This window comes from Dunckerocampus dactyliophorus, chromosome 20, assembly GCF_027744805.1.
Source record: "Dunckerocampus dactyliophorus isolate RoL2022-P2 chromosome 20, RoL_Ddac_1.1, whole genome shotgun sequence".
Classification (NCBI taxonomy): domain Eukaryota; kingdom Metazoa; phylum Chordata; class Actinopteri; order Syngnathiformes; family Syngnathidae; genus Dunckerocampus; species Dunckerocampus dactyliophorus.
The window spans coordinates 5,675,119-5,694,153 of NC_072838.1; the positions used below are offsets into that span (position 1 = coordinate 5,675,119).

Consider the following 19,035-nt stretch of genomic DNA (forward strand, 5'->3'; position numbering starts at 1 on the left):
ACCATGATGAGTGAATGTCTGAAAAGTAGGATTCCTTATTTATAAATGGGATACTTTTGTCGTTGGAGCATAGAAGACCTGTTTGCAACCTTCTAAATACGCTTTTTAACATTATTAGAGCCCTCTACACGAGTATTGTCACCTTTAAACTCATAATAACAGAAAATAAGAGATATACGACATAAATAAGACATACTCTAGACTCACTTCTTCACACACTTGTTGCCAAAAACATGATGTGGCAGCGAGATCAACACCTTGGTGTTTTGCTATGAGTTTTTTTTTCTTGAATTCAATAGTGTTTCTCACCTTCTTTATCAAAATGCAGCCACCTGCAACTTTCTTTGGCTCCATTTTGGCGTATTTTGCAGCCGTGATCAAAAGAAAAGCAGGGACGTGAGGTGAGAAACGCTATTGAAATCGAGAAATAACTCATAACAAAACAGGGAGATGGTGTCCGCGCTGATCTCACTGCCACATCATGTCTTTGAAAACAGTCACGTCTTCAGTGAAGGTAAAAGTAAGCTTAAATGTTCATTTATCTCTTTCAATCATCATTTCTATGCATTTAGAATCGTTTTATGCAAGTAAAACTATCATTGTAAAAATATAAAAACTTGTTTTGTGTTAAGATTTTTGGCTTTTTTGGACGGATTCATTGACATTGACATTTTTGAAAGATGTTATTTTTTTAATATTATCATTATATTTTGATATCATGAAAAACAAACAAAACAACAAACAAAGCTGTAATTTTTTAGAAAATGAGGTTGTGGAAAACGTGATAATGCTACTAAAATAAAGTCAAAATCTTATGAGAGTAAAGTCATAATGACTAGAAGATAATTTACAAGAAGAATGTTGAAATAATTGGAAAATTACAGTCTAAATATTAAGAGAAAAAAGTTGTATTCTAACCAGAAAAAAGTCACAATTTATGACAATAAACTCATAATATTATGAGGAAAAGTAATGTAATTTTAGTTGCATAGAGTTTATATACAAACAAATAATAATTATTATGTTTTAAATAATAATAATAATAATAATAATTTATATTAAGAGAAGCAAACAAAACAAAATAAAGTCATCATTTTTGGAAAATTAAGTTTGGGAAAATGTCAAATAAATATTATAGGAATAAAGTCATAATATGAGGAGAAGAAAATATACAAAGATTATTTAAGAACAAAGTTGAAATAATTGGAAAGTAACAACAGCAAAAATGAGGGGGAAAGGAGACTGAGGTGGAGAGGGTGAAAACCTTCAAGTTGACCTCTTCTTGAGCGCTATTGGATTTCACAGAAAGATTCATTCTACAATGTAATTTACATTTTTTCTACAATTTGGGGGTCCCAAAACCCCCAAAACAAACGGAACTGTCCCTTCTTTATATGTTTGTGTCCCAATGTAATTGCAACTTGGTTGTTTCTTGAATCGAGTTCACGGATTAAGTTCATGGGGATCACGATGCGTGTTCATCCTCATGCAATGGACATCGAGGGAAAGTGAAAGTATTGTAGGCAGTGAGTGGTTCATCCTAGGGCAAAGGGAGAGTGAGTTGTCTCTGGTTTGTGTTAACTGCATACTAATTTGTTACACAGAAAAAACTTTTTAGGGGGACACAAGCCACCCACCCACTTCAATCCTACATAAAACGTCACACATTCACTATCATGGTGGATGAAATATTAATCAACAGAGGCTGTTGATGCATGGTGTGATGCAGAGCTGGATGTGAGAAACTGAGAAGGCTGTAAAATGTTAAAATAGCTGCAATAAAAAACACAATGCAATAAATTTTTGACACAAAATTCACAATTTGGTCAAAATAAATTATAATTGATTGTATCAATTCTCATATCATAATCAGAAATACTGATTGTTTTTTTTCAGTGCGAGTGTTTTAACGCATTTGAAGGCGGTGTACTATCACCCCCCACCAGACGGTGGCAGTAATTATTACACCACATTTCGCTTTCCGATCTCGGTAAAACACCAGAGCAAGACGTAGAAGGAAGCCGCAGTAGCTCAGTTGGCAACGCCGATCAATTCTCCTGTCTTTTTTTTCTTTCCATTACCAAAACGTCGTACGCAATGAGGTAAGTCAGATATTGAATATATAGATTGACTATTTAATTTTATTATAGCTGCTGGCCCCAGACAAGTTTTTTTTCTTTAAGACATCTATTGTTCTCGTCAGTCGCAGAGACGGTACGGTGGCTAGGCCTAGCATAGCCTAATCTGAAGCTAAGTTATGTTTTTCGATAATGATTGTTAGATTTTTTCGACATAGTGTAAATAATAAATGTCTTAATCTGAACACTTCTATATGCCATGTGAAGATGGTGCTAAAGCTAATATGTTAGCCTTTGTGTTACCTTGTTAGAGAGCGCTGCTTGAATGAATGAATGAATGAATGAATGAATGAATGAATGATTGAATGAATGAACGAATACACACACGTTTGGTATTTTACAGCCATTTCATATCCTGTATCATGTTTTTGTGTTCAGAGGGGACCGCGGCAGGGGTCGAGGAGGCCGCTTTGGGTCCCGTGGAGGACTGGTCCAGGGGTGAGTTGAACCACCTAGCTGCTATGCTAGTACCGATTGCACTTTTTTGCTCAATCCAAACCCACAGTCACAACACCCGCCATAGATCCAGTTTTATACAGCAGTCAGAAAGTAATACTGGTCTTTTGGGGAAAATTTCATCATGGATCGAAAATGCTCTATAATCCTCCCTCGCTACCTCGCGGTTTCGAGCGTCTATCCCTCACGCTGTCCCGGTCTTTCGTGTTTGACTACGGCCTATGTTTAGTCCAGACAGTGTATATTTAAGCAAATTTTCCGTATTCTTGGCCTAAATTAAGCATTTTCAAGTGTAAAAATGTTCTGAATGAACTAAAATACAAATACAGTGAAAGGCAATACAAGGCATTGATGAACTGCATTACACTGGCCACTGGGTGTCACTAGTAACACACAACAGACTTGATCCTCAACCACAGGCTTTTGTTATTGTATTAATAATAACATAATAATAATAATCATCGGCATTAAAATAACATGGGCTACTATTGTGACGACACTAACACTCAACACTGAATCCTTGACGTCACCTATTCACACATCCGCGAGACATTTAGGGCCTGTCCACATGGAAATGTTTTCAGGTCAAAACGGCAAAGTATTTTGTCATTTCAGCCTCTCTTCCACACGGGAACGGCGTACTTGGTGACCTGAAACAGTATTTTTTGAGCACGGCTTCCAGAGTGGGGAAAATCTGAAAACGCCGGCTTGCAGTTGCCGTGTAGACAGGCAATACGACAACGTCACCCACCCAACGCTACCCGTCACGTGACCAGAAGAACAACGAGCTCCGCTGGTGAAACAACAACAACAGCAGCAATGGCGGACTTCAGAGCTTTGTTTGTGCTGCAGTTGGCGCTGTTAGCAATATTGCAACAAAACCTCACCGCCCTCTATGAACTACGCATGGAGCAGAGACGCATACACAATCACATGTGTCGGATTCTTTCAAACCCGCCGCGGTGTCCAACAAGAAGGGCCACCAGAAGAAGGTTTTGGGTGAGACCTGGAAGAACTAGCAGCTGGTGGGAAAACTTTGTGGATGGCGTCGTCGTGGACGATGACTGGAGAGCGAATTTTCGCATGTCCAAAGCTTCTCTTTTGGCCCTGAGTGAAGAACTTCGTCCTCACATCGAAGGCCAAACGACGAACATGAGAGAAGCAATTGGGCCATTAAAAAAGGTCGCATGCACGCTGTATTATTTGAATGACGAGGAAAGTCTTCGGAAGACGGCTAACTCCTTCGGACTGTCGCGACAGGCTGTATCCGTTGTGGTAAGACAGACATGCAAAGCCATCGCTCTCCACCTCGGTCCAAAATACATCAAGCTACCTTTCGCTGAGCACGAGGCAGAAGAGCTTGTTTCGGGCTTTTGTCGTGTACACGGCATGCCACAATGTTTGGGAGCGATCGATGGGACTCATATTGAAATCAGACAGCCATCTTCCAAATCCATGGAGTACATCAACAGCAAGGGGAAACATTCACTAAATGTACAAGCTGTGTGTGACTACAAATACCGATTCATGGATGTAGTTATAAAGTGGCCTGGCCGTACGCACGACGGGCAAGTGTTTGCCAACTCGCAGCTAAACTCCTTTTTCAAAACCGGCAAGATCCCACCCTTGAAAAGGCAGCTAGTGGAGGACGAGGACCCCATACCCATATTTCTGTTGGCCGACTCAGCCTATCCACTATTGCCTAACCTGATGAAGGAGTATTCCAACGGTGGCTCCACACCTCAAGAGCAGTACTTTGGGTTATGTTTGCGTAAGGCCCGCATGGTCATCGAGTGTGCTTTTGGTCGACTGAAAGCTAGATTTGCAGCCCTGAAAAGGGCTATGGACATCAACTTAAATGATCTTCCGTATGTGATTTATGCTTGCTTTGTTCTCCACAACTACTGTGAGGCCAGTAAAGAGACCATAGATGAACACGTTGTGCTGAGCGCCATGCAAAGTGACCAGGAAGTCCAGCCTTCCACACAGTGCAGCGATAACCTGACCGACTGCAACGAGGCAGAGGGAAAGAGAGTCAGAAGAGTGGTCACAAAGTTCCTTCACCCTTGAACAAACTGCTTTAGTATGTACTACCTTTTGCTGTACTACTACTTTGGCATATATTTCATATATTTTCTGCTTTTTTGTTTTGGTGCTGTAAATAAACGACTGCAACCTTTCTTGCCTTTCTTTTATTGTGCGAAATGAAAAATGTGCACATGCTGTATGAAAAGACTAAAGAAATGCACACTAAAATACAACACGCATATATATATATATATATATATATATATAAAAAGCATATATGTATGTACTGTATGTGTTAGGGGTGCTCGGATAGATGGGCCACCCATCAGTATGTTGATTTCTGTGGAAAAAGCATGGTATCGGCGTATGCCGATACTTGAATATAATGAATATTTCATATTCAGAAGGCTCAGTGAATGTTGTGATGATATGTAGTATTGTACACTGGTCACTAGGTGTCGTTACTGTAATGTTGGGTGAGATGCACAAGCACCAGGCTTGTTCGCTGGAACAACAGGATTTTATTGCAGGTTTGACTGCTGTCACAACAGGCACAGTGATCCCTAACACGGGCTGCTGTTGTGGCTGTAATCCACGCTATGCTAAAACTCCACAGCAACGCACACGAATGCGAATGTTATTTATGTCTTAAATGGCTTATTTTCTTTTATTATGCCTACTATATTGGGTAATACGAGTGTAAAGGTGACTATCAGAGTGTTATTTCATGTCTAGAGGACTCTAATAATGGTAAAAACCACATGTAGAAGGTGGTAAGCAGGTTTTTTTTATGCTCCAATGATGAAAATATTCCAATTATAAATAAGGAATCCTACTTCACTTTTCCTAATTCACTTACCATGATCGGGTCCGGAACCAATTAACTGCAAGAAATGAGGCATTGCTGTGTAACTTTGATATAATTTGATAATAGTTGACGTGTTGTTAAACATCAAGTGTTGTATTGTTTCTATCGTAACAGAAGGCATAGTAACACTGCTTGTTTGTTTCTTTTTAGGTATCGCCCATTTGTGCCACACATCCCATTCGACTTTTATGTGGTGAGTAAAACGTGTGGGTGTGTGTGTTTTACACTGCAATGCCGTAGAATGTGAGGGTTTCCTTGTCCCATTGGGACCACTGTGCCATGGCACATCTTATCAAGTCGCACTAACTGGTGCAAAATGTATTTAATAGAAATAAAGTATCTCTGTTCATGTATGTATGGCAAAAGGCACATAATGAACATGTGCATCCTCCTGTTGCCATTCATACATTTTTTTGGTGGGTGTGCCTTGAGTTTGCTCAAATATATTAAAACATGTTGACGTACCATGGAAAGTCTACATCTTTGGGGGCATTTATCGTCTGATGTGCAAATGAATAAGACTCTATGGCGGGGGTCGCCAACCCCTTGATGAGGATCGACCTGTCAATCTTTCGGACTCTGCCGGTTGACGCGGAAAATATTAGGAAAGATAAACGCATTGTCACATCAACAGAAACGCATTTTGACCCCTGAACACACCCGTACCCTCACCGCTCTTTAGGCATGCAGCCCTCAGTCCAGTGTCTGCGAAAGCCGGAGGTGCCAGCTAAAGCCTCACCGGCACAACAAGTGTAGGGGGCCTCCAAAAACAATCCTCCAGCTGCACCAATGTGGATTGTTAAAGGAAAATTGCACTTTAAAAAATTGCCCAACATCTACACTCCTTACATGAGACATGAACACGTCTCTCTTTTTAGTGCATTCTAAACGTATAAAAAGACAGAGCTGAGAATGCATGTGATGGGGAAACACATTCACACACAGTCCGCCTATAAAGCCTTCTGGAAAAAACTCAAAAGTACCAACAACGCCCCATTTACATATAATGTGATGTGCATATGAACTAAGCTACAGCAACATTATTATTAACGTTGTTACGTCAATTGAACTGTTACTAGCACATTGACACCCTGCCACACCACGCCAAGTAGCGGCGAGCTTCGCCACACAACGTGCTCTCAGCACCTCAGGCGACTACAGACTATCGGAGCGGCTGCTGTGTTTTTATTTTGGAGTTTGGAAAACTCTATGTTGCTATGTGAAATCAATGCACCCAGGAAGGAGGTCCAAAATACTGTAATACTGTTACTACATGCTCACAGCATGGATATAAAACCCTGTTGGAGGTGTTTTAATAGCGGGCTTTGTAGGCAGGTTCTGTCCCATTATGTGCGGTAATGAGCTGTCTCTTTATCGTTTTTTTTATATCTTTAGAACACACAGAAAAGAAAAAGACGTGTGTTCATGTCTCACAAATGGATTGTGGATGGTGGGCAAAATACAGTTTTCCTTTAAGGCTGATCGTAACACATCAATCAGCTCCAGCCACAACAAAAAAACCCTCTCCTCTCAACCACCATCGGTCACCTGCGACAGGATGCCGTCAAAGGCAAAGAGAGCTGACCCCTTGCGCCGATCTCCAACAAAGAGCCGCAAAAGCAGGTGTGCCCAAAAGGCGGCAAATTGTACGAGGCTCCTACGGTTTTGGTTGGCTGTCAGATGTGGAGGGAATTTGCGGGTGTCAAAGTAGCTCAGAGGAAAAAAAAGCGACCGGTGTTGATCGAGTACGCCTACTCTTAAACTTACATAAATGTAAACTTACCTGATATGTTTACTCTGGTGTCAGCGAGTTCCCATGGAGCTGCTTTTCTTTATCTATATTCTGTTATTAGAAATGTCAAAGAGCTGCGGGCAATTAATCTGTTTCATGTTTAATTGTGGGTCATTCTAAATATGCTTTTGTTTTAGTAGTACACAGCGAGTAAAAATAAATTATATAAAGAATAAAATTATACTTGAAAAAATTGACAAACTATTGATTAAAAAAAAGATGCATCGAGACGCCTCGATAATCGTTTTATCATCGTATCGCAGGCCTCCGAATCGTAATTGTGAGGTGGCCAGAGATTCCCACTCCTACCTATGTTTTTATTTAAAAAAAAATAAATAAAAAAAAGTCCAACACAATCTCATGAAAGTGTTGCATGCATTTTTAAAGACTGCTTTCATGCCATAGTTTTTGTTTTTTTATTAGTGCATGTAAACACAGTGACTGTTGTTCTCCTCAGTGTGAGATGGCCTTCCCCAGAGTGAAGCCTGCGCCGGATGAGAGTTTGTTCAGCGAGTGTCTGCTGAAGAGAAATCAAGACCTGAGCCCAACGCCTTCAGAGCAGGTCAGTACAGATGCAAGCTGGTCATAGCCAATCACTTTTTATGATGTAGTCCACCTGCGTGATGGGAGCCTTGTTTTAATGGTCGGTTTCTGCATTTTAGTCTTCCATCTTGTCCCTGGTGACCAAGATCAACAATGTCATTGATAACCTGATTGTTGCACCTGGCACCTTTGAAGTGGTGAGTCCTTTTTCAGCCAATGTCATTAGCATACCTCACATTCATTTAGGTGTGGTCTTGTGTGTGGTCGTCAGTGTACAGACGTATAAAGATGCTGAAATTTAGCTAGCACTTAAATATGAAACGCACCAAAAACCGTGCACAGTCTGCCCTCGCTACATCGTGGGTCGAACATCGCTCCCTCACCCTATTGCAGTGAATACAAAAATGTATTCATAAATTCTCATTGTTTCATAGGTGACTATGGCCTATTAAAATGAGCCCCACCCACCCCTCCCCGTGGGCCACTAGCCAGTTGCGACAGAGGCTAACCAGCACAATCCAGATTTAAGCACTAAATATGCCTCACGCCACGTACCATCATATTAGCTCAGGGGTGTCCAAACTTTTTCCAGCAAGGGCTATAAAGGGCTACATGAAAGGAAATTTTGTAAAGCAACACACAGGGTTTCCCCTTGGATTTTGTGAAGCTGTGGTGGTGGGCTGTATGGGAGGCAGACTACCGCTGCTGTGTCGTGGAATTATTGCCTGCTGTGGCAGGAATTTTTTTTTTTTTTAAACATTTAAATCTACTGTCGGTAATAATGTCAACATTAGGGTCGTTTTCACAGGCTTGAACAACAAATGCCTTAATTAACTTGAAAGGCCTTTCTCTCAGCCTTTTCTTCCACTCCTTATGACTTTTTTCTCTTAATATTTTTGCTTTATTTCTGTAAAATTACTGCTGATTTTTTCAATTTTTTAGCATTGTTGGGGTTTTCTTTAGTTTTCTTGTCAAATTCTATTTGACATTCTGTAGAATGTACAGCGGGCCAATAAAAAAATAAAAAAAACAGCTGCGTGCCGCACTTTGGAAACCCATGATGCATTCAAGGACCGCTAAAGTGCAAAGTATCAGTGCTTGAGGAGGAAACATCATCAGCGAAGCACAAACACGTAAAAATTGTGACCTTTTTTAACTGTGATACATGTATGCTGTACTTTTTACCTGTAATATCACATACTTAGAAATGATGATGAAATGACGTTTTGTTTTTTTCCAGAGTGTTTTTTTTTTTTTATTATCTTGAATCTCTCTGAATCTTGAATGTGTGGTGCCTCCAAATTAATGAAATTCAAGCTCAAATCAGCAGAGTTGGGCGTTCTGACAGGACAGGCATGAAATTGTGTGCGTATAAAGCTGTCAATCAACTGACAAACGTTTGTCATCTTAATATTCTTGTTGTGAACATGTGGATTGTGATGTGGTCCAATCCAGGCACATACAGTACTAACACTCAAATGTGTGTGTTTGCAGCAAATTGAGGAGGTGCGTCAGGTGGGCTCCTACAAGAAGGGTACCATGACAACTGGACACAATGTTGCCGACTTGGTCGTCATCCTCAAGATTCTTCCCACACGTGAGTGTTTGCAGTCTGCGTTAATGGCAGCTGTATGATGCAACGCACACCTATACTGTATCTTCCTAACTGCAAACACAGTAATAATCACATTTCATGAACGTGTCAAGCAAAGCTCATCTTTCATCGGGAGGGCGGAACCGGGTGTGATGCACTTCAATGCAACTTTTAGCATGTTTGAAATCAAGTACTTTAAGGGTTTCGTTCATCAGCTTTGCTTAAAGAAGTTCTATATTTTTTATAATTATGTTCCACATTGTTTGATTTTTAAAAGCGAACGGTAAATTCGACAAAAATGATCAAAATTAGCGGCGTACGAGACGGAGGATGTTTAGTGATTATGCCGAAGATTTGAGCGATGTGTCAATAGTTTTCGGGGAGGAACATTTGGAGATGAAATAGAGAACTTGCAGAATATGGACTTTTAGCCTTAAGACATGGAGATGATTGGTCGCCTTCAAAACACAGAATGGTGAGTTTAAATTACTCTGGAGTTGCTTATTCTACAGTTATTGCTTAATGGGCTTAAAGGGGTCGTTATTGCCTGTTTGATTGTCTATGTGGCTGCCGCCCACCCCCACACAGTAAACACATCGCTGTCAAAAGATGTTTATATAGCATGTATAATGCTTTGCAGCCTTGTCGCTATTGTGGAGCAGTGTTTAGAAGACATAATGAAAACAAGACATGACTGACTCTCTTGTGCCAACATCGACGTAGTGGTCGTTCTTGTTTTTTCCCGTGTACCGGCGGAATAGCATCCATTAAAAATGCGTTTATACTGTACTTTCAAGCCAAAAGCTTCTTGTAAAGGTGTTCCTTCGAAGCAGTCACAAGTGAAATGATCACTGCACAGAACAGAACTTGAGGTGGGCGTTCATTGTTGTCCTTAACCTTCCTCTTTTGGAAAAGAAAACAAACTTCCAGTATCACTTGGATGCTGTGAACATCCAGCAGCAACACAACATTTGGCATGACTGCTATTTCGATGAAAAATATGCTGAACCAAGTCGATGATCTTCCTCCAGAAGCGTTTGTTTACTCTGCTTGAGCTGAGAGGTGTCACCCCAATGACATCACTTCAGGAAACCAGGCTGAGCTGTGAGCTCCTTCGTCATGGGCGGTGCCAAGTGAATTTACTGTTCGCTTTCACAAATCCAACAATACATCATTCCAAACAATATATAACATGTTTAAGCCAAGTTGATCAATCATGTCAGTGACCCTTTAAAACAAACACAACAACTTTGAAGGATGCCACCTTTTGAAGTATGTCCCTGCGTGTTGTGTTTCAGTGGAGGCAGTCGCTGCTCTGGGCAACAAAGTCGTGGAGACTCTTCGCACCCAGGACCCCACTGAAGGTACCACTCAGCACCCTTATTTGCATGTGTAATACAGTTGATAGTACCAATGCTGTGCATCTCCGCAAACCATGCTCTTCTATATATGTGTGTGTGTGTCAGTGCTGTCCATGCTGACCAATGAGACGGGCTTTGAGATCAGCTCAGCGGATGCAACTGTCAAGATCCTCATCACCACCGTTCCTCCCAACCTGCGCAAGCTGGACCCTGAGCTACACTGTACAAGCACACACAGAAATAAATGCTATAATCACGTCATGCTAACTACGTGATGTTTTGTCTGCAGTGGACATCAAGGTGCTGCAGAGTGCCCTTGCTGCCATCCGCCATGCACGCTGGTTTGAGGAAAACGCTTCTCAGTCCACGTAAGGAAAAAAACACCTACACCTTTTCCAAAATAGCGCACCCTCCTCAATGTGACCAAAATATCCTGGTATTCAGGGTTAAAGTATTGATCCGCCTGCTGAAGGACCTGAGGCTACGCTTCCCTGGCTTTGAACCTCTCACACCTTGGATTCTAGACCTGCTGGTGAGACCTCGGCACTGTTTATTATTGTTTATTGTGTTATTACAGTACAACTAGGCGTGGGCTGGTAGGACATATCATCATAACCTTGGGCAAAAATATCACGGATTAAAGGTATCATGACAGCTCTAAAATGTCTTATTTTGAAATGTCATTGAAAAGAGAAAAGTGAAAAGTTGATCGTTTCGACCTTCTTTTTTTTTTTCCTAAAACATATTTGGTTTATTCTTCAATGATCATTTTGTCATGTCACATTTGCGCCACTAGATGGCACTCAAGCATGGTGTACCTGAGGCACAAAAGCCACCTACTAGAACACTCATGACCTCAAAAGAACAACACACAGCAAAGCAATAGGTGGTTAAAAACAGCCGAGATGGTGAGCTAAAATGCAATGTTGCTGATATCTCCCAGGCAATTCACAATGTAGCGAGCAACACTGTGGACGCGCACCATTTTTTGATGTTTTGTTGAATATTTGCTACGCCTCAGTAAGCGTTCACACAGATACAGTAACCCTTAGCCACTTTGCACAAATATCACTCAGGTTTTCAAAATAATATCAAGTAATAAATCATCGCTGTTTTCTGGCTGAATATGGCCTGTTATTAGTATTAAAAAAATGCATATTTAAACACATTTTGCATATTTTTTGGGCCAGAATGAAGCATTTTGAAGCATAAAATGGCCAAATGATTTAAAATACAAATAGAAGGCATTCAGAAGACTCATTCAAAGATGTGATATGTAGTATTCTACACTGGCCACTAGGTGTCAGTAATATTCCACTGATGAGACAATAGCCACCACAGGAAGTACTTGTGATGTGACTCCCAATGCTAACATGTGAGTCTACATTGTGTCTTATTTTATCTTATGTCTACTATAGTGAGTAATAGGAGTGTTAAGGTGACTAAGGGTGTTATTTCATGTGTAGAGGGCCACAGTGACGTAAAAAAAGCATATTAGAGGGTTGTAAACAGGTTTTCTATGCTCTAACACAGGGGTGTCCAAAGTGCAGCCCGGGGGCCATTTGCAGCCCGCGGCTGTGATTTTTATCGGCCCGCCGCACAGTCTAAAAATGTAATTTAACAAGGAAACTTTAAAAAAAAAACAGCAGCAAAAATGGGAAAATCAATCAAAAGTCCAAATATCAAGAGAAGAGTTGTAATCTAGCAGGAAAAGAAGCCATAATTTGTCAAGAATAAAGTAATTGGATGAGGAAAAATGTCATTTTAGTAGCATGAAGTTGAAATATTCAAGAAAAAGTTTGTAAAGGTCAAAAACAATAAATGAAGTTGCAATTTTTGGAAACTTAGGTTGGTGCAAAATTTATAACATGGGAATAAAGTCAAAATATATAGTAAAACTAAAAATAATATAGTCAAATCATGGAAGTTGGAATATTTGGGAAATTATATTTTAAAAAAATCAACAGCAGAAATTTTACCGGAGTAAAGTCAAAATATTAAGAGGAAAAAATAGTTTAATTTGAAAAAAGTTGCAATTTTATCAGAATAAACTTGTAAAATGAGGAAAAATGTCATTTTAGCAACAATGTTGAAATAAAGAAAAAACACATTATTGTTTTAAAAGATAGAAAGTTAGAATTGCGGGAAGAAAATTGACAAGAGAGCTGAAATGAAATAGTTGGAAAGAAACAGCTATAATTTTCCAGGAATAAAGTCAAAATATCAGTCATAATCGAATGAAGAACAAAAGTCCCAATTTTAGAAGAATAAACTCATATTATGGAAAACCTTCACCTTTATTACAGCTATATTACAAAGGTGAAATGCAGTTTTTTCTTGAGCTGCATACGCTGTAGCTTCTTAGCGTAACGACACGTGCTGCTTTACAAAATACCAAAGTGGCAAAGTTGCATCTTTCCATGTTTCACTATGTGGCCCTCGCTGGAAAAAGTTTGGACACCCCTGCTCTGACATATTTGATTTATACAGAAGGAATCCTACTTTGTGGATATTCACTGGTCACAATCAAATCTGGAACCAATGACAAATTGCGTAGGATTTTAGCCTGTGCCATAGGATGTGGGCGGGGCTTGGCCACAAACTTGGACGGTCGATCTGATGGTTTGCCACAAAAACGTAAACGTGAAGAACTGGACTCTGTCAAGGTCAGAGCTTCATTATGATGTAAAGATGACATCCTGAAGCTATGCGTCGCTCACTTCCTGAATTACCGTAGTCGCATGAAAAATGACATTTTGTCCTAAAACAATCCAAACCACGCCAAAACAACATCAGCAAACTGAACTGTCATCTTTGCACACAGCCGTCCTTCGCATGCACACACACACACACACACACACACACACACACACACACACAGGAGACTCGCGTTGCATTCGCAGACGGTCAGAAGTGAAAACTGATAGGAGGCCTAACTGGCAGGCTGCTACAGTATCTCATCAGCATGTTAAAGCCTCAGTTCCTATGAAAGTGACAGTAATAACCAAGCAGTGTAGTGGCATTTGTTCCTTTTTTTTGCTAGTTTCCTTGAATTCTTGTATTTTTGATTCTGTATTTGATGTCCGGCATGTGTGAGTGACTCAAGTGTTTAAGTATGAGGACCACCTTGCAGTGCAATTGAGTAACCAGCGTGTCACGGGGACGAGGTTGTCCTGTGTGTGGGTTTCAGCAGGCACAGTAGTTGTCCTCAGTGATTGGCCTTCTCTACCTTTTGCACTCAAAATAATAGTATCATACACACACACACGCACACACACACACAGTGACGTACATGTTGGCGTTTGTGTTGCAGGGTCACTCAGCCGTGATGAATAATCCATCCCGACAGCCTCTGTCTCTAAATGTGGCCTACAGGTTAGCCCCCGCTTGCACGGACTGTGGTGGTGTTGTCGTATTAAGTTTAACATTGGAGTCTTTCCAAGGCGTTGTCTGCAGATGTTGGCCGCCGGCCTTTTCCTGCCCGGCTCGGTGGGAATCACTGACCCGTGTGAGAGTGGAAACTACCGGGTGCACACCGTCATGACTCTGGAGCAGCAGGTGAGCTCGCCATCTTTTCTCCCGATGAAAGTCGTTCACGTTAGTCTCCCGAAAGTGTGATGGGGCCTTCAGCGGTGCGGAGAATCCATGGTTTCAATCCACCTTCCTGATGCTCTGTTTCCTGTCCTGTCAAAGCAAGCGCCTTGTTGATTTCAACAGCTTTACAATACAATCCAGTAGTCCCTTGTTTATCACAGTTCATTGGTTTCACACCCAACCGTGATCAGTGAACGTCTGTAACGTAGGACTCCTTATTTATAAGTGGAATGTTTTCATAGTTAGAGCATAGAAAACCTGTTTACCCCCTTCAAAATACACTTTTTAACATTATTAGAGACCTCTAGACATGGAATAACACACCTTTACTCTCCTATTATTACCCAATATAGTAGACATACGAGAAAATAAAACATAAGACATGTTAGCAAACAGCTTTTTGTTTTACTTCTTGTTCTGTTCAGTACTTCCTGATGGTGATTGTCTTGGACTGCCACCTAGTGGCCAGTGTAGAATACTACATATCACATCTTTGAATGTGTCTTCTGAATGCCTTCTATTTGTATTTTACTTCATTTAGCCATTTTTATGCGTGAAAATGCTTCACTTAGGGAAGCATGAAACGAGCTTAGATATGCAATTTCTTTGACTAATAACAGGCCACATTTAACCACCAAGCAGCAGGATTTACTAGTTAATACACATCGGAGAAAACCATAATGGAGTAAAGATAAATTTGAAGCATGAAGGGGCGAAGGGTTCTCATCTGGTCCGCGCTGTGGGACCCACCATCAGCCCTTTCAGATGAGCGGTCACCCGAATTGCAGAAGGGTTTTGAGTTTCTCTAGTGTCTTATATTTCACGAATAAGGATTTGAGTTAGGGCAAAAATAACACAAAACCCTTTTCAATGACCACTTCAGGAGCAATAGATTTTCATCCACAAAGCCAAGATGGGGCGAGGTTTGCCCTCGCTCAATGCTAATTTCCATTGGAAGTGTAGACACCAAAGATGTACATTCCACTTAAGCAGCTGCTGTATAAGGAGTGTAAAATACTTGGTCTTTCTAAGGCTCAACAAGAGACAGGCCTGGCACTCCTCTTAATGGCAGTAAACTCGGTGGTGGTCTTTAATGACTGCACATGTGGCCCCCTACAGGAGTGTTAATACACACCCTGCATGGGGGGAAAAAATCCCTTCAGAATAAAAGCACAGGATTTTAAGACCCACCAGTTGAGAATCACTGCTTTAGGGACACCCAGCGAAGAAAAAGATGTAGTTGGATGACTATTGGGTCATATCACCCTATAAACATAATACTCTAGTACACTATACATCATTGATAGAGGTCTTTATAGAGGAAGTACTATGAATATCGGGCCATATCACCCTATATAAGAAAAAAAAAAAATACCGAATTTAGAGGTCTTGTCATAACTTTTTATTTTTAGAATGTTTTCAGATGAAAACCTGTGTTGCACAAGTCCCTTCCAAGCACTAATGTACTGTGAACGTAATTTGCTGTACAAATACTAAACCACTGCAACAATCTCATCTTACTTCAGCTCCTCCCTCCTGTTCCACTATGCTGTGTCTTTCCTAAGCGTAGCAGTGTTTGTGTTGTGCAGGACATGGTGTGTTTCACAGCTCAGACGCTGGTGAGGGTCCTGTCCCATGGGGGCTACAGGAAGATCCTGGGCCTGGAGGGCGATGCAAGCTGTAAGACACTCCTTTCCTGGGAAACCTTTGCTAACGTTGTCTGTGCCTCTCTTCCTGGTATTTATGGACCGATCATTATTTCTTGCAGATCTGGCTACCGAGATGTCCACATGGGACGGTATCATCGTCACCCCGTCAGAAAAGGCCTATGAGAAGCCCCCGGAAAGGAAGGAAGAGGAGGATGAAGCTCTTGAAGAGGGAGGAGATGGAGAAGATGACAGCATGGAGACCCAGGATTGACATGAAAGGTGAGCATGGATGAACGTTAGGTCTCTTTGGTGCTCGTCTTACATTGAAAGTTCTGCTCTTTTCACAGTTCAACGTTCAAACTGATTGGAGTTCTCACCTGGACGCCCCGCCCACAAGACCACATGTGGAGTTACGAAAAGATTGCTTACACTTGTCAGATTTTATTTCAATGTCTTGTTCTGAAATAAACTTTTTTTATTATTTCAAAGTCTCGTCATAATTCTCCCACGTAAACCGAAATGCAGTCAAAGATAAGGCGTGACTTTGATTGTAGTTTAAAAACATTAAAATTATGTTACAGTCATGACTTTCACAAATGCACACAGACATGCTAAAAAAACAAACATGTAGCTGCATTGTTAGCGTGAACATTAAGTCATTACTGCTTCCTCGGTGTCCTACAAGATGCTTTACAGGAACTATGAAAAGCATATCCAAAAAGGGATTAATACAGGAGAGATGAGACCTCTGCCAAGGCTTAAACATGTTACCTGTGAAATCAACTGATTGTCTATTAGAAGGGGTGTCCAAACTTTGCTCGCTGTGGTGTCTTCACGGCTTGAGTTTAAGCCAAGGGTGGAGAAGGGTGAGGATGGAAAAGATGGAGGAGGCCAGCCCGCAGGCGCCGACAAAGCCCTTCCCGGTGGGATACATCCCCAGGCGGTCCAGCGGGATGAAGATATCGCACGTGTTCTTCATGAGGTCCAGCAGCAGCGGCGGGTTGCTGTGCAGCACCGTCGCCAGCAGGTGGAGTCGTCTGTGCAGCCACGCCGTCAGGTATGGCAGGGCCAGCGAGGCGGCCACGGCGGGTGAGGAGGGAGAGGACAGGTCCGGGGCGATCAGGGTGGGGCTTGGGTCACGCGAGGGAGGAGATTTAGCTGCTCTGTTGTGCGCTTCGCGTTCCATGAGGAGATGGAGCTCGTACACGTCTCGGGTCAGGTTGAGGATCAGCGCAAACAAGTAGTACCTGCGGTACACATGGAATACTTCAATAAGTATACTGTATACAGTACATGCCCACGCTATTATTTCAAGACACCCCCCCCATGAATGGCAAATAAGGGACACACTCATAAAAAGCCTTAATCAAATAAATTAACTTCCTGTTAGGTTAGCGCACGTGCGCTACCAAGCAGGCCTTGTGGCTTGCACCCCAATATAAAATACAATGTGCCCTGGGCCAATAAAAAAATAGCAACAGTCCACAAATGGCCCCTGGGCTGCACTTTGGACACCCCTGCTTTAATAGCTCTTGGTCAGGGTTGAACTAATGGATGCGTTGAAGACGGTGTACTCACTTAAAGGATCTCTGGCTCCACTTCTGCTGGTCCAGTTTGGAGATGAGGCCCATCTTCCCCGCCCAGAGGACGTTGTCGCAGGCAAAGTACATGGCTCTGTTGAGGTGACTGATGGTGAGGCAGAGCCTCAGCACGCCGTCCGACAGGTGGATGGCCCTCTTTGCCGCTTCCACGGCCTCCACAGAGTTCCCCAGGCGCAGCACTGTGTACGACACGAGCACAAACGAGTCAGCATCTTCCATGTTGGGACGTGCAAACAAAAGTTGCTCGAGGGGGATGACTGACGCTTTCTTGTCAGGCTCAGTTGTGCTTCCAGCTGACTAACTGTTTGGCTCAGCTGAGCTCCAGCCCCGCCTTTGTGCAGCGTGTAGCCCAGCAGGGTGCAGGCGTACTGAGCAGCCCTGTGAACGCACAACACTCACCTGTCAATCACAAAAACTCACATTTGACACGCTTTCAATCCACTCAATAACAATATGTCCTTCATTGCTTTTTTTTTTTTTTTTTAAGATAATGCTCTTATTAATAAATAGTAAACTTACTGAAGTGTACTAACAGAAGTATCCCATTTGAAACACAGACTGTGTACTTAGTTTCTGAGGGTACAAAGTTCGACAGTGTAGTGCTGTCCCAAATCCATCCCTGCCGTTACGCACTTACCGCCACAGGTCAGTCCCTCCTCTTCCGCTACGTAACCAAGATGGCGACTATTGAGGGTGGTAAGTGTGCCATCACCCCACACTCCTCATTTTGACCGCAACATCGAGTGCAACATCCGGGTACTGGCACTGCACTGATAGCATTTTGCCGTATTTCTCAGCGGCGACGCACTTACACTGAAGTGCGCGAATTGAGACAAGTGTTTTCAAAGTTTGAGGTGGACACCCTGTGACGAAGAAGGCACCATGTCTTCTTTGTGCATTTGTAGTACAGTATCTCTAACGGTAGCTAGCACTGGAAGTAGAGCTAATATATTTGACATTCATTCTTGAATGAACTCCACTGTGTAGGAGACATGCTAGTGTAAGAGTATACAATACCGAATAACCCTCTCCTTGGCTTGACTCTGCGAGTTGAAGCGAAGCCAGGAGTCCATCCTGGCAGGTCTTCGACACAGTTGCTCGCCGATTTCAACTTTAAGCCGTCAAACTGTTAAAACTGTCGGCGCGTGATCAGAAAGTTAACAAGTAAGTAACGCATTACTTTTCAAAGAGCGTGAAACCACAAACACTACATGGTTTCTTTAAAATGTCGTTCCCCTCCTCCTCCTTCTTTTCCGGATCCGCTGATGTTACTTTCTTCACATGCTTAAAAGGGACCGTTCGCAGCTTTTAAACGCCTCTACTGCCTCCTGTGGCAGGGAGCCTGAACTACAGTCTTTTTTTTCTTTTCTTTTTTTAAGTTAACGTCGATCTGCGTTCATAAGGACTGGCA

The 19,035-nt window shown here is 41.9% G+C and overlaps 2 protein-coding genes across 3 annotated transcripts; one reads left to right on the plus strand and one right to left on the minus strand.

The window, feature by feature from the left end:
• Nucleotides 1-1,971: 1,971 nt before the first annotated feature.
• ilf2 (interleukin enhancer binding factor 2) lies at nt 1,972-16,504 on the plus strand. 2 transcript variants are annotated; one of them, XM_054763240.1, is made up of 15 exons: nt 1,972-2,102; nt 2,517-2,576; nt 5,641-5,683; nt 7,740-7,844; nt 7,945-8,022; nt 9,320-9,422; nt 10,718-10,783; nt 10,886-11,002; nt 11,070-11,148; nt 11,225-11,312; nt 14,094-14,155; nt 14,224-14,338; nt 15,964-16,054; nt 16,143-16,302; nt 16,371-16,504. In XM_054763240.1, the coding sequence occupies exons 1-14, from the start codon at nt 2,098-2,100 to the stop codon at nt 16,292-16,294; spliced, it is 1,164 nt and encodes a 387-aa protein (XP_054619215.1). In that variant the 5' UTR covers nt 1,972-2,097; the 3' UTR covers nt 16,295-16,302; nt 16,371-16,504. The 2 variants fall into 2 exon arrangements, with proteins under 2 accessions (XP_054619215.1, XP_054619214.1); XM_054763239.1 differs by lacking the exons at nt 5,641-5,683; nt 7,740-7,844; nt 7,945-8,022; ... (8 more) ...; nt 16,143-16,302; nt 16,371-16,504 and adding an exon at nt 3,210-4,744 and having other exon boundaries at nt 2,017-2,102.
• Nucleotides 15,799-18,896, minus strand: pex11b (peroxisomal biogenesis factor 11 beta). Its single transcript, XM_054763241.1, has 4 exons — nt 18,642-18,896; nt 17,887-18,002; nt 17,602-17,803; nt 15,799-17,270 (listed from the first exon to the last, which is right to left on the minus strand). The coding sequence occupies exons 1-4, from the start codon at nt 18,695-18,697 to the stop codon at nt 16,856-16,858; spliced, it is 789 nt and encodes a 262-aa protein (XP_054619216.1). The 5' UTR covers nt 18,698-18,896; the 3' UTR covers nt 15,799-16,855.
• Nucleotides 18,897-19,035: the final 139 nt, after the last annotated feature.

Bases quoted from the DNA above. Each gene is read 5' to 3' on its own strand.
- ilf2 (XM_054763239.1), top strand. From the start codon at position 3,414: ATGGCGGACTTCAGAGCTTTGTTTGTGCTGCAGTTGGCGCTGTTAGCA.
- pex11b (XM_054763241.1), bottom strand. From the start codon at position 18,697: ATGGACTCCTGGCTTCGCTTCAACTCGCAGAGTCAAGCCAAGGAGAGG. The intron at 18,003-18,641 runs GTATTGTATACT...GTGCGTTCACAG, and splicing joins GCCAAGGAGAGGGTTATTCG to GGCTGCTCAGTACGCCTGCA. The intron at 17,271-17,601 runs GTGAGTACACCG...TGTGTACCGCAG, and splicing joins TGGAGCCAGAGATCCTTTAA to GTACTACTTGTTTGCGCTGA.